The 17,426-nt window shown below is 43.1% G+C and overlaps 1 protein-coding gene across 6 annotated transcripts in view; it reads left to right on the top strand.

Moving 5' to 3' along the window:
• The window catches only part of HIP1 (huntingtin interacting protein 1), a 438,658-nt gene that overhangs the window by 138,103 nt on the left and 283,129 nt on the right, over positions 1-17,426 (top strand). For all 6 annotated transcript variants that reach the window (XM_085858611.1, XM_085858616.1, XM_085858610.1 and 3 more), the window contains one exon: positions 10,316-10,372. In XM_085858611.1, coding sequence (XP_085714737.1) covers positions 10,316-10,372 — 57 coding nt within the window. The remainder of the gene's footprint in view (positions 1-10,315; positions 10,373-17,426) is intronic.

The raw sequence follows: 17,426 nt of genomic DNA, 5'->3' as shown, positions 1-17,426 counted from the left end.
TTTGGTGAAGATCCAAATTGGGATCCGGACATGAGAATTTTACAATTTTTTTGACAGTGATTCTTCACCAATGAGAGATTTGGTCAAAAAGGATATACAGCATGATATCTCAAGAAGGTGTGTATGCATTCAGCCGAAACTTCGTGGATGGGTTTGGTGTTTGACAAGAACAAGCTGATTGGATTTTGTTTGAGGTCCAGATGCAGATTCAGCCGATCAATGGGGTACAAGACATAAACTGTTCAGCCTGACGGAGGTATGCGCTCTCGAGTACCAATCTAGTTGTTATTGTTATTCACAGTCGACTTGTCCATTTTTTTCGATATTTTGCCATTTGTTAGTTGTTGTCTATTTCATCATGTGTTATTTGTAATCTCAGTTGATTTTGGATAAAGGTGTAAGGAAATGAAGGTGCTGGAGATGGAGATCAGAGAAGAGTAGCAAGGGTTTAAAGAGGGTAGAGGGATGACGAATGGGATGTTCACCCGAAGACAGCTGGTGAAAAAGAGATTGGAGGTGCAAGGTGGGATGGCATTGGGATTTGTGGACCCTGGAGAAGGCTGACAACATTGATGGCAACCCTGAGACGGATGGGAGTGCCAGAAGCAGAAGTCAAGTTGGTGAAAGGGATATGCAAGAGAATGAAGGGAAGAGTTTTGGTTGGTCCTGGGATATCTGAGGAATTCAATGTGAACATCAGTTTGAGGCAGGGAAATGCTCTCAGCCCACTTGTGTTTATCATGGTGATGGAGCTGGTAAGCATGAAGGTGAGCTTGAGGAGAAGTATGGGGACGATGCTGTCTGCGGGCGATCTCGCTGTTGTGATGGAGAGTGCACAGTAGATGCAGGAAGTACTGGCGGAGTGGAAGGAGGCATTTGAGAAACATGGGCTGAAGATGAGTCTGGAGAAGACTGAGGTGATGAGGGTCACGCAGCAGAGAAAATAAAGAGAGGGCGGGCGGTGGCAACGGTGCAGCGGGGACCGGTGGAGGTGCAGTGGGTGCGGGTGATGGAGGAGGTGCAGCGGGTGCGGGCAGTGGCGGAGGTGCAGTGGTGGAGGTGCAGTGGGTGCGGGCAGTGGCAGAGGTGCAGCCGGTGCGGCAGTGGCGGAGGTGCAGCAGGTGCGGGCAGTGGCGGAGGTGCAGCGGGTGCGGGCAGTGGCGGAGATGCAGCAGGTGCGGGCAGTGGCAGAGGTGCAGCGGGTGCAGGCAGTGGTGGAGGTGCAGCAATAGAAATTTGTAGACATGAGTTATGGGAGACAGTTTTTGTGGTTGATGAGATTATTAAATATGTAGATTCTTCATTCTGCAGGAAGGATTGTGGACACAGAATTCTGTGTCGTTTTGAAGGAGCGGGACGCAGGAGTTAGGGACATTGAAGGAAGGGTAAACGATATTGTATCGGGTCACGGCAGGAAGAAGTTGGTTGTGGTACACCGAGGTGCGAATGATGGATGGAAAGTTTACTCAGAGGTTTTGAAAAATAGATACAGGATTTTGCTAAAGTGGCTGAAAGCAAAGGGTTGTGAGGTCATGTTTTCTGGGATCCCCTCCAGATTAGGAAACGATAAAGAAATTATGAGCAGAGCAATAGACGTCAACTCCGGGTGGGAAGGAAGAGGAGGAAGGAGGAGTACATGAATAATTCAAAAGGGCATGTTGTGAGGGAAGAGTCTTGATTATGGGGCATTTTAATTTGCCAGGGATAGATTGGGTCCAGGAACAGGTAAAGGGCAGAGTGGATGAGGATTTCCTAGTTTTATTCCAAGATTGCTTTTTAACCCAGTACGTAGATAAGCCCACGAGGGGGGGGGGGGGTAGGGGATGCAGTGTTCGACCTTTTAAGTAACGATCCCAATATGGTGGAGGAGGTGGAGGTTGGGGGGCATTTAGGAGCAAGTCACCATAACATTGTGTGTGCAAACATTGTGTTGAGGGTTAGAGTTCAGGATAGTAGGGTAAGGCTATTACATTTCAGGAAGGCAATTGTTGAGGGTATGAGGAGAGAATTGGGTGATCGAGATTGGGAGACTCTAACAACAGGACAATCGGCATCACAAAAATGGGAAACCTTCAAGGACCAAATGTGTAGAGTGCAGAGTAAGTACATTCCAATGAGGTGTAAAACTAGAAACAGAAAGAGACCAGGGTGGTTGAGCAGTGAGATAAGGAACGCTTTTTAGGAGAAGCAAAAGGCATTTATTAGATTTAACATAACAGGACTGGAGTTAGATTTGTATCACCATTGGAGTAAACAGAGGCAAGTGAAGAAAATAACTCGGTAAGCCAAAAGAGATTACGAGAAGGACATGGTTAAGAATATTAAACATGATAACAAGGCTTTCTTTAAGTACATCAGGGGCAAAGAACAGGTGAGGACCAGTGAGGGCCCATTGAGGAATACCACCATGAGAGTGGTGAGTGATGAAAGTGAGATAGCAGGCTTATTAAACAGGTATTTTTCTTCAACTTTTACACAAGAACAGTCAGGAGAATTGCCAATAGCTGAGAGTATCTATCGAGGAGGTGAGGAAGGGCTTTTACAGAAGATCCAGATTGGAGTGGAGGAAGTAAAGGAACAGCGAGGTAATCTAAGAGTAGATATGGCTCTGGGTCCAGATAATATGCACCCGAGACTGTCGATGGAGGTGGCTGAGCAGGTAAGTGAAATGTTAACGGATATTTTCAATAGCTCACTGTCGTCAGGACAGGTACCGGAGGATTGGAGAGTCGCAAATGTAACACTTATTTAAGAAAGGATCCAGAGAAGAATTGGGAAATTATAGACCTGTTAGTTTGACTTCAGTTGTGGGGAAGGTGTTGGAGAAATTAAGAACCAGATGAAGAACCATTTAAACAAATACAAACTAATTAAAGGTGGTCAGCATGGGTTTACCAAAGGTCGTTCCTGTTTAACAAATATTTTAGAGTTCTATGAAGCAGTGTCTGATTGGGTGGATGATGGAAAGGTAGTGGACGTAGTATATCTAGACTTTAAGAGGGCATTTGATAAGGTACCACATCGGAGGTTGTTAGCCAAAGTGAGGGCTTGTGGAGTGGCTGGTCAAGTAGCTAATTGGATTACAAACTGGCTTAGTGATGGGAAGCAAAGAGTGGCTGTGAGTGGGAGGATGTCTTGCTGGGAGGATGTAAGTAGTGGGATACCTCAGGGATCGGTACTCAGACCATTACTATTCAATGTTTACATCAACGATTTGGATAATGGGGTAAAGAGTAAGCTTTCCAAATTTGCGGATGACACAAAGCTTGGAGGTGAGGTGGATATCAGAGGCGGCTTTTTAGGTGTTGGATACTAACCACTATCGCATCGGGAGAGTGGTTAGTGATGAAAGTGAGATAGCAGGCTTATAAAACAGGTATTTTTCTTCAACTTTTACACAAGAACAGTCAGGATAATTGCAAGATACTAACCACACAGATATTAACCATGAACCACTCTTTGCTAACAGATACAAGAGAGTATTGATACTTGTATGGATTGGGCAAAATATTGGCAGATGTAATTTAACCTGAGCAAGTGTAAGGTGTTGGGGATGGGGAAGAACGATGAAAATAGAGATTACAGGATGCAAGGGGTAATTTTGGAGCACATTACACAGGAGAAGGATCTGGGGGTGGTAATAGATACGGGAGGTAAGCAGGCAGCACAGTGCCAGGCAGTTATAGGTAAAGCAAATCGGGTTTTAGGTTGTGTTCTGAGGGGGATCATTTATAAATCAAAAGAGGTGGTGTTAACATTGTACAGGAATTTAGTGAGGCCACATCGATAATATTGTGTGCAGTTTTGGTCACCACAGTTCCGGAAGGACGTAGATTCCACAGAGAGGGTTCAGCGTAGGGCTACTAGATTGATTCCGGGCCTAGCTCGACTCAGCGATGAGGAGCGGTTGAAGGTGACAGGGCTTTATTCACTGGAAAGGAGGCGGTTGCGAGGAGATATGACAGAGATTATCAACATGATAATGAAAGGTATAGATAAAATAAGTGCAGATGAATTATTCAACTGAGTAGACAGCAGCAGAATCAGGGGTCATAGCCTGAGAGTAAAGAGGAGGAAAGTTAAGACCGTAGTAACACAGGGGACTTTCCTTCAGAGAGTAGTTAATGCATGGAATGGTCTCCCTAGAAAGGTCGTGGCAGCACAAAAAGTAGACAAGTTTAAATTAGAATTAGATAGGTACCTGGAAGTTGTGGAGATAGAGGGGTATGGGGATGTTGATTAGACTTTTAGGTAGTTTGAGTATTGATGAGTGATTGTGTATGGAGTGCCGTTGGTGGGGGTCTTGTTAAGGGGGCTTGTGTGATTGATGTGTGTTTTTAACCAAGCCCATGCCCCCTCCCCGTGGGGAAGAAAAAAAATAGAAAAAATAAATTGCAACAAAAAAGTATACAAAAAAAAATTAAATACAAAAACAAACAAACACAAAATACAAATTTTATTTTTTCTTCCATTAATTAAAAAACATTTTCCTTTTGCATTTTCTTTCTTGGATCTTGGGTTGGTGTGGTGTTCGCGCAGGCATGATGGGCTGAATGGCCTCCGCCTGTGTTGGATTTCCTTGTTGACTTTATTGGATGCAGCTGAGGTCGTGCATTTACTCATTTGGAGCCACAGTCTCCGTTGTGGACTCACTGTTCGCAGAGGTTCTTTTCTGAAATTGTTGAAACCATTATGAAGAAAGGAGCCCATCTCATGGTCCAGACTTTGTGAAAATTGGTCACTCTCTTATTAACAAAGCATTTTGGGCAATCAACTATTTTGAGGTTTACAATGACCATCTAAGTAAATTGACTGGTGTTGTCATTTGCAACGTCCTTTAAATGTTTGAAATTATAAACATTCGGAGTGGCCGATACTGTTTGAATGACGATAATTGTCACGAAGAACATCTTTATGGTTAAAAAAATGCAAGATGTATGTATGCATGTATGCATCAAATACACTCAATCTGACATCTCACAAGTAGTTGTCATTCCATACTTGTGAAAGGGATGGGAGTAAGGATGTTTATCTTCTTCTTTTGTTTGCAGCACAAAGCTGCGTGGTAGAACCATTAGTTACAGAGGGAGCAGCACAAATTTGTAATTTGTTTTGGGTGCCGGCAATAGCTTGCCTACTCTTTGCAAAGAACACCATGGGATCTTTATCATCCACAAATAATGCCAGCAGATAGTGCACCCAGTTTAAAGTCCATACAAGGGACGGGCACACACAATAATGAATCACCCTGCCTGTGAAATACTGGGACGACAGTTTATAGCTTGGTCGGGATTCGAACCTGGGTGGACAGTTTAGAGGCGAGTGTGCGCAGGGTCGGCCGGCGCCAGACTATTTTGCGCCCTAGGCAAGGCCAGTTACTTGCATCCCCCCCCCAAAAAAAAAATTTTATAGTAAAAAAAAATGTAAAAAAAAATAACAGCTAAATTTATTTTACCACAATATTTTCCTTACAGTCAGACAGAGAAACAAACAAAAAACAGACAAACAGAGTTAAAAACGTCTCATAAAAGTTTCAATTTCAGACACATCAAAATCTCACTTTGCATGCCTTTTCCTTTGCAAATTTTGTCACCAAGCTGTGAATGAAAGAATAGAATAAAGAAAGAAGAATATATAGATAAAAAAGAAACAGTATTGTTAATGTTGAAAACAATAAACTGGTTTTGAAATAACAATGAACTATAAACTATTCTGAACAATGAAATATAATATTGTTTATTTTATTATGTGTTTTCTTAAAACAATAATTTCCATAAAACTGTGACCCTTAAACGTCAGTAATGCGCCCTTCTGAGGTCTGCGCCCTTGGTGGCTGCCAAGTTGGCCTTATGGTGGCGCCGGCCCTGAGTGTGCGTACCTCTTGGATATCCTGCCAGCCCCAGATGTTTATTATGACACCTGATCATTGTAATTGGTCTCGCTAAATGCAATGTCTCATTATCTTCATTGATATCGGTATTGTCCTGCCAAATACTGTAACATCCCAAAACGTCTATTGGGAGATGTGGGTATTGGCATTACGGTGGCTCCTGGAGCATTTTCCGCAAGGGTAGAAGGTTTTCTTTTTCATTTTATTGGCAATATTTCAAGTTGAAGAGGGAAGTGAAGAATGTCGATAGCATTATACTTTATTTTTTATTTATTTTTGAAGTCGGAATGTTTCACTGAGCTTGTTCTTCCACACAAACCTACACCATCACCGAACATTGGACACACCAATTCAAGGTACTCTGTTGGGATCGGTGTTTTGAGATTCTACAATTCCCTTTCCTGTCACAACCGGTGACACACATTGGTGAGGTTAACTTAACCTCCACTCGCGTTTCATTTTGTGAGGATAGTGATACTGCTGTGTGTGATGACAAACTGGATGAGTTTTCCGGTTTTCTGCCCCCAATCACCATCATGTAACCGACTCCAGGTTTCCTCATGGAGAGGAACTCAATCATGGTGCTCTTTTCATTTTTCTTTTTTTCTTTTTCTTTCATTTGCTTTTAATATAATTTCCTGGTGCTGGTCATAAAATAATTTTGAGAAAGCTTTTTATGTTTTATATTTCTCCATTTATAGATTTCTAAATACACATTATGGAAATGGAATTCAAGTAAAATTATTTTCACCTTCCATAAATGCTATGTATTTGGTTCAGTTCTTGGCTTTAAAAAGATCATCGATTTTGGTCGAGTTTGACAATGTGTGACTACATTATCCCTTAATAGATACACCTTCTGGATGATGTCTTACACCTTTTTGAAGTGTTTACAAAGATGTACCCAAAGAAAAGGATAACTGTGATTATGAATGTCACCCGGTTTTAAAATGTTGACAAGTTCTTTATAACTTTCTAGCAGGGTGGCTGGCGTTGCCGAGCAATGCCGGTCTCTACCCCCCACTTTCTTCCCCTCCTTCCTCCAATCCTTTCCCCTCTCTCATTCCGCCCCTCTCACTGCCTCCTCCCACCCACCCCCTCCCTCTGGACTCCCATCCCTTTCCCCTGCCTCCCCTTATGAGTGGACGTTGGCTTTGGGGCTTCCCACTCTTTGGGGACGTGTACAGTGCAAAAGTGCAAATTATCTCCACGGCTGACTTGTAATACCCTCTGCTACCACCACTGGGTGGCGCTACATGATGCACATTTACATAGAGAATTTTTGTCGACATTCCCCGACGAACTCCCGCAACTACAGATGAAACCAAGTAACCCATGTTCATCACTAGGTTGAACTTGGTCCAAGTGCCAAGTTTGGTGGCAATTGGCCCAATAGTTTTGGCACGATTGGTTGTTCAGACAGACAGATATACACACAGACACACAAAAGACTGATGGACAGAAAATGACGTTTAATTTTTGGATCACAAATTTATCATAACTTGCATTTGTACCTTTAAGAGGAAAAAGAGGAGGAGGTGGGAGGGAGGATCTGGTGTGTGTGTGTGTGTGTGTGTGTGTGTGTGTGTGTGTGTGTGTGTGTGTGTGTGTGTGTGTGCGTGCGTGCGTGCGTGCGTGTGTGTGTGCGCGTGTGCGTGCACAGATGTGTGTGTATATATATATATATATATATATATATATATATATATATATATATATATATATATATATATATATATATATATATATATATATATATATATATATATATATATATATATATATATATATATACATACATACATAATGAAATGAGTCACAGACGAAGCTTCTGGATGATATTTATGGAGACAAGCTTTTGGCCAAAGAAGCCTTCTTCTTTGTCTTCCAAAAATAAGCCTTTGTCCTTTTGTTTGCGCGATATTTCAAAAACCGTTGAACATTTAGCTTTTGTATTGCATATATCTATTCTTTAAGATATTATCTCAACCTGATTGGAGGTGAATTGTGTTGCCGTGACAACCATCTCAGTAAGTTGACTTGTGTGCATGATATTTCAAAAACCTTTCAAGATTTAGCTTTCATATTACATGGATCGATTCCTCATATCACTCAAAAGGCAGGGAACTGACAGTATCAGCTCCTTTTTTTTTTTAGGTGGTTTTGTATATGTGCTCTCATTCTTTACATTTGCTTTGAAGCTCAACCTGGTAGCTCAATGATGAGCATATCACACTAACCCCTCAAGCCATGGAAGGTCAAGCAACTCTCCCCTAATGGATGGGATATCAAAGCTTGTGTTGAAAGGATGTACAAAGCAACTCTCCATTTCCAGCCACAGAGCGCTCTCTCTCTCTCTCTCTCTCTCTCTCTCTCTCTCTCTCTCTCTCTCTCTCTCTCTCTCTCTCTCTCTCTCTCTCTCTCTCTCTCTCTCTCTCTCTCTCTCTCTCTCTCTCTCTCTCTCTCTCTCTCTCTCTCTCTCTCTCTCTCTCTCTCTCTCTCTCTCTCTCTCTCTCTCTCTCTCTCTCTCTCTCTCTCTCTCTCTCTCTCTCTCTCTCTCTCTCTCTCTCTCTCTCTCTCTCTCTCTCTCTCTCTCTCTCTCTCTCTCTCTCTCTCTCTCTCTCTCTCTCTCTCTCTCTCTCTCTCTCTCTCTCTCTCTCTCTCTCTCTCTCTCTCTCTCAACCAACCTTTAAATTTTGTCGCTATTTGGTGGCGAACAGGACTTATTAAATGCACCGAGTGTCACACCTGACAATTTTGGGCTTGTTGACAAATAAACATGATCTGACCACAAGCTCTGCTGTGCTGGTTTCGGCGAATACACTGTTCTTTTAAAGGTTGCTTTCCCCTTTGCTGCCACTTTCATGGTGGCAATGACAGACATTCTATGGTATAATCTCACAAAAAGTAGACTTTTGGCTCTGTACTCTGTTCAAATTCCAACCTTACAGCTCACAAAGCTGGCAAAGGACTGAGAGTATGATGGCCAAGTCAGTGTCATTTTGAAACATGCTTGTAATGGTGAGGCACCATGTCAATGTAACTAAAATTATGGTGCTAAAGGTAACCATGCTGTCAGCACACTCCAATGATAATCAAATGAGCAGTAGGTTGATGTGTTTCAGTCAATGAGAGGCTTGTTTTTAAATTGGCCAAATAATTTAGGTCTTGTTCTCAACAGTGCTGGCAGGATTGGTACTTCTGGAATTTGTGCATGTGATGATCATGGTGGAGCTTTGTAAGGCCTTTGCTATTTGACAGCATTCTGTGAGATTTCCCCGTAGCGTTGTGGTGGAGCTGCTTTGATAAAATTCACCTAACCGATGCAGATTGGGAGGTTACAAAGAAGTTAAATTGAATGTTTGTCTTATTATTTGGTTGGGAAGCATGGAAAGCCACCAAAACCATTGCAAAGAAGCTACAATCCTTCATTTACACCTCTCACAAAAATATATTGTGAATTTTCTGGCCAGATACAGTGAGGACGAAGGACTGGAATGAAAAACATCACAGAAAAAATTAAAATGGAGATGGATTCCACGTGGACTGTGCGTGGAAAACAACAATATCACAAAACGAACAATACGCTGGAAGCCTGAAGGTCGTAGGAGAGTTGGAGAACCGGCAGAAACCTGGCGGCATATGGTGGAAAATGAGAAGAGGGAGCAAGAAACCACCTGGACAGTGATCAAGTCAGTGGCCCCAAGACAGACGAAAGTGGCGCTAGTTCCTCAAGACTCTTTGCACCAACAGGCATGACAGGATCTTAAAGCAAGTAAACAAAAGAAAATGCCAACAACACCAAATTTGTGATAAAATCAGAGTTGTATAGAAGGTGTTGATAAAAGTCTGAGCAATGTGGCGTCTATTCTCGCTGCCTTAGGTTTGTTTATTTGTTTTAGGAACAGACAGCATGCAATAAATTGTCTTGACCAGCTCCCCTGGCATAAAGTTTGAGTCAGTCAGGAAGGACTTGGCCTACCAGTAAACTCAAAGCAACTTCTTCCCAGAATCGTTCTGCATGCAGAGGATGCTTGTCCTTCAAGTTGGTCACCCTGCTTTCTGTCAGTCTCTCTATATGAACAGGATATGGTCAGAGATACAGAGAGAAGGTTCTTTGGATTCAGTATTGGAGTCCCCCCATTCACTTTTCCCCCTTTTTTTTACTAGAAACTTGTCCCATCAAATGCCTTTATTTTCTTGTTCCTCCAAAATACAAATGATGAAGCTCATGATAAAGCTTTGAATTCACTTAAACTTTTACCGTGTTCCTTTAATGAAAGTGTGGAAGCTCCTCCAAAAGTCTGTATCATTGTGAATTGAAATGAACACTTATTTTAACCAGTTACTTTTCTTTTTTTTCCAAAGAACTTTCATTTTTGTTTTCAATGTGCATCTGACATCGAGGTTTTGTTTGACCTACAGGTGTTACAAGACTCCGTTCGGTACAAGAAAGAGCTCAATGATGTGGGGCGGATGTGGGTAAGTCCATAACTTCTCAATGCATCTGTATTTAAACGTCATAAAGGACTGTCAACATTCAGGATATGAAATTGATTGAATGTTTTACGTGTGTGTGTGTGTGTGTGTGTGTGTGTGTGTGTGTGTGTGTGTGTGTGTGTGTGTGTGTGTGTGTGTGTGTGTGTGTGTGTGTGTGTGTGTGTGTGTATATATATATATATATATATATATATATATATATGTTGTTGGTTGCTATCTCCATATGCGGGATTCATAAGGTGGAACCGAGTCCTTCCAGATCCCGAAGTATCCACCTCCATCTCAGTCAGGGGGCATGATTCATGAACCAATTTGTGAAGTTTTCTTGTTCTCAAAGCTTTATTCCGAGGGCTCTTTTCAGGATTGTCACCGAGCCTCCGACAGCTTCCAACTGCAGTTTGTTTGTATTAATATTCCCAGGGATAGTTTTTTAAGCTATATGTAACATTTTTTTTTATCATTCCTGGTGTTCCAATGATCAGTGGTACAATTTTGGCACTCTTCAACTTCCAGGATCTTTTCACTTCATTTTTGAGATGTATTTTGTTATTTTCTTGATTTCTGTCTTGTTTGGGCCAAAATCACTGGGAACGGATACCTCAATTAGCAATGTCTTATTTTCTTTTTTTGTGCCTCAGTCCTATATCTGGTCGTAATGATTTCATCTCTTTAACTCGATATTCCTCTCTTTCTTTATCTATCTGTCGAAGGAGAAGTGAATTCTTGCAGAAAGATTTCTGTCGGTCTCACTTGGCTGCGCCTGTATGGGTTTGAGGGTTGTGGAGTAGTGGCTGAAACCGGAATTCTATCCAGGTTCCTCCTGAGGACTCCATCTTTGCCCTTGACTTGTTCAAGTTCCTTCTTGGTCTTCTGTTTAATTGTTTTATAAGATTACGCTCGCTGGGATCATCAGGTCATGTTTGAGCGTTAACTTCCTTGTTTTCAGTGATTGCTTTTTTCTTTTTTTTTTGTATACCTTGGTCGAGGCTCGTATGAGAGCTAACACACAACTCACAGCAAGGAGGCATGAGACAAGAGGGGCGGGAGTGGAAGGGACAAAACAGTGGGGAACAGACACATTAGGTGAACTGTGGAAGGGAGAGGGATGGGGATGGGACAGGAACATGGCGAAGAGAAGATGGACCTTTCAGGGACTTTCAGGAAGGAAATTAGGAGAATTGAAGGAAGTGGGCTTGGGTGGATTATCGGGGGTAGAAAAGATCGAGGATTTGGATGGGGGAAGATAAGAGGTGGTGGTGAACAGCTGTTTTGAAAGCCTGGAGGGAAGAATGGGAAAGAATAGAGTGAGGAAGTTTATTCCAAAGGCGGGAAAAAAGAGGAATGAAAGAGTGAAGATGAGCAGTGATTCGTGATTTTGGTAGTTGTACCAGAAGGGGGTTGTTGGCGGACCTTGAGCGCCCTGTGGAAATGTGGTGGGGACAAATCGCAAAGAGAGCAGGGGGGGCAAGGCTGGAGAGGAGTCGGTAGAAGACAGAAAGACCACCGACCAACCTGCGGTGATTGAGTGAGAGGCCCAAAGACTCAGCTTCATTGCGGGAGATGCCGATGATCTTAAATGCCCTGGTTTCGACAGCGTGAAGCCGAGAAAGGTGGGAGGCAGGAGCACCAGCCCAGAGGGGAGAGCAGTACTCCATCAGGCTACAGACAAAAGCTTTGTAAGTGGTCAGGAGCTCAAGAGGGCCGAGGAAGGACTTAGCACGACGGAGGATTCCCAGTCGGCGACTGGCTTTTGAGGCGAGGTTGGAAATGTGACTTTCCCAGGAAAGGTCATGGCAGATAGTGAGACCTAGAAGCTTGAAAGAAAAGACTTCTTCCAGAGGATTGTTGAGAAAGTGGATGGGGGGGTTTTGTAAGCGGTCCTTTCGAAGAGACATAGTGAGAGTGTGAGATTTGTCTGGATTGAAAGACATGTTCCACGTGTTGGACCAGTTTGTGATTTTATCCAGATCTGCAGTGAGCGAAGAAGCTGCTGCTTGCCGGTCTGAGGGATGACAGATGGTACGGCAGAGGGTGGAGTCGTCGGCAAAGAGAAATAGAGGATTTTCCAGAGAGTCCGAGAGATCATTGATGAAAACCAGAAAAAGAACAGGGCCCAGAACGCTACCTTGAGGAACTCCAGCCTGCACAGGAAGAGGGGATGAAAGAACTCCATTTAGGGCCACACGTTGACTGCGACAGGAGAGGAAGTCTGCGAGCCATGAGTGGAGATGGCCTTGAATACCATGGGAAGAGAGTTTGGTGAGTAGGGCAGGTGCCAGACTGTGTCAAAAGCACGTGATATGTCCAGGGATACGGCTCGGATTTCCTGTCTGGCATTGAGGACCTCCATCCATTGATGGGAGAGCAGAAGCAGCATATCCAGGGTAGAGTGACCTGGTCTGAAACCAAATTGATGATTGGAAATCAAGCCATTGGAGAAGAGGAAGGATTTCATATCTGAGGCGATGATGGATTCCATCACCTTGCTGATGATTGGGAGAAGGCTGATTGGTCTGTAGTTATAAGGATCTGTTTTTGCACCTTTTTTATGCAGGGCAGTGATGTTAGCAGATTTCCAAGCAGATGGCAGATGACCTTGGGCAAATGAGAGGGTGAATAGAACAGAGAGAGGGTGAGCAAGAGCAGAAGAGCAGGCTTTGAGGACACGTGGGCTGATGCCGTCTGGACCGGTTGCAGAATCTGACTCGAGGTTTGAAAGCAAGCTCTCCACCTTGTCAGGAGAAAAGGATACAGAGTCCAGGGACAGTTGGGTGCGACTGGGTAAAGTGGGTAGAGATAGTGATGGGTTTAGGACACAAGATTTAGCTGCAAACACCGAGTTTAGACATTCAGCTTTATCACGTGTGGAATCAGCAGTGCGGCCATTTGAGGTAAGGGAGGGGATGGAGGGGGAACATACACCAGAAACAGATTTGATTAAACGCCACCAGGATTTTGAGGAGGGAGAGAGGTTTGAGAGTTCAGACTTGAGATGAGAAAGATGTTGTTTTCTGGCTCTCCTGAGGGTAGATACACACTTGTTCCGAGCTTTGTGGAAAGAACTGAGATTGCCCTCAGTTGGGTTTGCTTTCCATGAGGCAAAGGCAAGTTGTTTCAGGACAACTGCCTCGCCACAAGCTTCAGTAAACCAAGGGCGGGAGGAAGGGTAAGACAACTGAACACGAGAGGGGATAAATCTGTGCATGAGGGAGAGCAAGTTTCTTTGAAAGAATTCCCAGGATGAGTTGATGTTTGAGAAAGTAGTGATAGGAGACCAGTCTGTAAGTTTGATGGCTGCTCGGAGACCCTGTCAGTCGGCTTGAGTAAAATGCCAGACTCGACGGCGGTGAGGTGGTTCTCTGATAACAGCCAGAGAGATGTCCACTTTAACAAGGACGTGGTCAGAAGAACCAATTGGAGCGAAGGAAGAGCAGCAGATATTGTCAGGGAAATTTGTCAAAATCAGATCCAGAAGAGATGGAGTACCATTGGTTGAGATCCGGGTCGGGAAGTTGACCAATTGAGTCAGTCCCAATGAGTCGCAGAAAGCTTTTGCTGAGGTTCCATGGCAGGTGAGAGAGGTACCCACACCTAGCCAACTGGCGTGATGACAATTGAAGTCACCACATAAGAGGAAGAGAGAGTTTGGATGAGAAGATAGAAGATGGTCCATGTTTTCAGATAGTGAGGTGTAGATGGAGTCATCACTGTTCGGTGGACGGTACAGTACACATATAAACATGAGGTGGGAGTGGAGAGGAAGCCGAAGCCAGAGGTATTCCTGGGGGTGTGGGGGAGTGAGAGCAGTGCATGGAGAGTGAGGAATAGAGTCTTTGATGAAAAGAGCAACACCTCCACCAGGACGAGGCTCAGGTCTGTCATACCGTAAGAGGGAGTAGCCAGGGAGAGATACTTGGGAGTCAGACACGTCTTGGGAGAGGAAAGTTTCTGTTAGGCAGATAATGTCTGGTTTGTCAGTGGCAACCTGTATGGTAAGATCTGAAAGGTTTGAGCGAAGGCCCCGGATATTTGAGGTCCACACTTTTAATGAAGAGGAAGGGGAGGAGGCTTTGGGTGCAGGAGGTGGAGGGGGAGGGGGAGGGTAGGACAAGGGACGGGGGGGGCAGGTAAGGAGGGTTGCTGAAGGAGTGTGGGGTATTGCAGAACAGCGAGGGGAGGGGGCCGAATGAGGAGAAAAGGCTCTGTGGTGCTGGGGGAGAGGGGGGACAAGAGACAAGGAAGAAGGCAGTTGAGGATTTGAGGAGGTGGAGTGAAGAGATGGAGGTAAGAGGGCAGTGGAGGGAGGCAGGTTGGTGGATGAGAGGGGGGCAACTTTGAGAAGGAAGAGTGAGGGGGATGAAAGGTGGGAGAAAGGTGAGGGGGATTTTTGAGAGAGGTGAGAGGGAGGCTTGGAGGGAGAAGAGTGGGATGGTTGCTTTGAGAGTGAGAGTGAGGGGTGAGGGGGGTGAGTTGGCACTGAATTTGGAAAAAAAGAATGTTTGATGGAAAGCGAGCATCCATGGCAAACTGTGGTTTTTAAAAGTTTTAGGTCAGAGATGCGATTTAACACAATTCTTGATGGGTGCAATGAAGGCGAATTCAGAGCATGGAGAGAAGAAGCGCTGTAATAGTTGGATTTTTTAGGCAAGGAATGAAGGAGAGGTCGAAATAAGAGCAGTCTGTAAAAATAGCAGAAGAGTCGTGCATTGTGAAACAGTAAAGAGTACCACATGTGTGAGAGAGGAAGATGAAGCATTATAAGATCGTTTTTGTTGTTAAAAATAATGAGAGAGTTCAACAGATTAGGTCATGGAAGTGTAAAAAAAAAAAAAAAAATCGAGGAAGAAGACGAGGAGGAAGTTAAGAGGAAGAAGAAGAAGCAGAATCGGGAGAAGGGGAGAAGGTGAGCGTGTTGTTGTTGTTGTTGGGTGTATATATATATATATATATATATATATATATATATATATATATATATATATATATATATATATATATATATATATATATATATATATATATATATATATATATATATATATATATATATATATATATATATATATATATATATATATATAAATAAATAAATATATATTTTTTTGTTTTTAATATTAATATATGAGAGAGTTCAACAGATTAGGTCAAGGAAGTGTAAAAAAAAAATAAAAATCGAGGAAGACAAGGAGGAAGTTAAGAGGAAGAAGAAGAAGCAGAATCGGGAGAAGGTGAGCGTGTTGTTGTTGTAGGTTTTTTTTTTTTTTTTTTTTTTATATTTTTTTTTTGAGATAAGAAAGAGATTAGTTGGTAGAATGGGGGATGTTTGGAAAGTAGGGAGGATCAAAATTGAAGGTAATGGGGAGGATAGAAAATGAAGGTAATGGGGAGAAAAAACAAACAACAACAAAAAAAAAAACGATCGAACACCGAGTGGAACCGGTAGGCCTCAAGCCTACGCCTAGGCCTCAAGCACAGGTAAGAACGTCGACAAAAATACTCACAAAATAGCACGATTTTTGAAACAAAACCGAACTAGCAACACACAGTAACATGTAGGTGAGAAAATTAAACAGTTAAAACGGGACAAATAACAGCCGGAAACTTAGCTTTGAGAACGTCAGCAGGGAGCCCCAAAGGAGACCTCTCGCTGCTCAAAACCGGAACCGGAAGCCTTCTGTTTCCGGAAGCCTTTTGGTTCATGTTTCCATAAGTTTTCTGGAACTGGGAGATTGAGACTTTTGCAGATGTGTCGGTGGATTAGTCGACATACCTTGTTTTGCCTTTGTGTGTACAGCTGCTCTGCCATAAGTTTTTTTTTTTTACATCCCAATAGGAGGTGGCTCGTACTTTCTGTTTCCACCTTGCAGAACCCACACTTGTCCAATTGACTCAGTCCTGCCATTTTCTTAAAGCCATTTGTGTCGTGTGCCTGGTTTTGGGTATTTATTATTATTCGTTCTCCATCCCAGTTGAGCTGACCTCTTCTAAGCCATTTCAATGAGCCTTCTTTGTCTATTACCAATCTGTCCAACTCTTTGTTTTTTCATACCTTCCTGCTCTTTTATTGTTTCCATGTATATCTGTTGATATTTCGTTTTATATTTTTCTTTTGTCTTTTTTGTAATCATTGGGGCTGGATTCGTTGTTGTTTCGGTTTCTTGTGTGACATCTTCCATTCGCACCTGTCTTTGGAAATTTTTTGCTGGATGGATTATGGATGCCTTCTCTGGTTTGTTGTCTTCATGTTTGCTAACAAATTGGATTCGTAGTCTGTTGCACTTTTCACGTATTCAGCCAATCCTACAGTTGTCATTCTGTGCACTTGGTTGAGCTCCTTAGGGCCCTGTCACACCTTGATGTTTTAGCCAGCGTATGGCAACGTATCAAAATGTATGTAAAACGCTGGCGTACGCTGAACTATTGATGTTTTTTTTTCAGTTTTGGGCATATTCATAATGAGTTGGACGTATGCATAATGTATGAGTAACGTACACAGAATGTTTCGATAACTTATAGATAACTTGTACCAATGAATGCTTAGCGTGTTGTCGGCGTTCACAACCTATGCCAAATGATAGTCTAACTTATGCATAGCGCGCTGCATGTATCGCCGACGATCACGTGGCGTAGCCTATTAAAAGGCTGCCGCTCAACTATTTAAATCATAACCGCACTAGAAATCGAAGTGTCAACATCACCGTCATGCCGAATAAAAAAACATGGAGTCTGGAACACTGACAGGTTCCTCCTGTGAAGCCCATTTTTATCTACCAATTCCCCTAAACGCTGCCAATACGCCATTATATGGTAGCTGTAAGTTAGAAACACGTCCAGTAAGTCCTGTGGTCGTCCGGAAGACGTCAAATACGTCTACATACGTCAATATGCGTTGGAGATACGTTACACATAGGTTCAAAGCACGTTACTCATAGGTTATAAATAAGTTTCGGGTACGCTAAACATTACCTCGACGTGTTTCGACTTATGAGTAACTTACAAGTGACGTGTGTCGACGTGTGCCAACGATCGCATAACG

Source organism: Eptatretus burgeri, chromosome 16 (genome assembly GCF_056783735.1).
Source record: "Eptatretus burgeri isolate ZD-2024b chromosome 16, Ebu_testis_v1, whole genome shotgun sequence".
Lineage (NCBI taxonomy): Eukaryota > Metazoa > Chordata > Myxini > Myxiniformes > Myxinidae > Eptatretus > Eptatretus burgeri.
The sequence above is the reverse complement of the archived record's forward strand: the minus strand, read 5'-3'. Positions and strand labels throughout refer to the sequence as shown.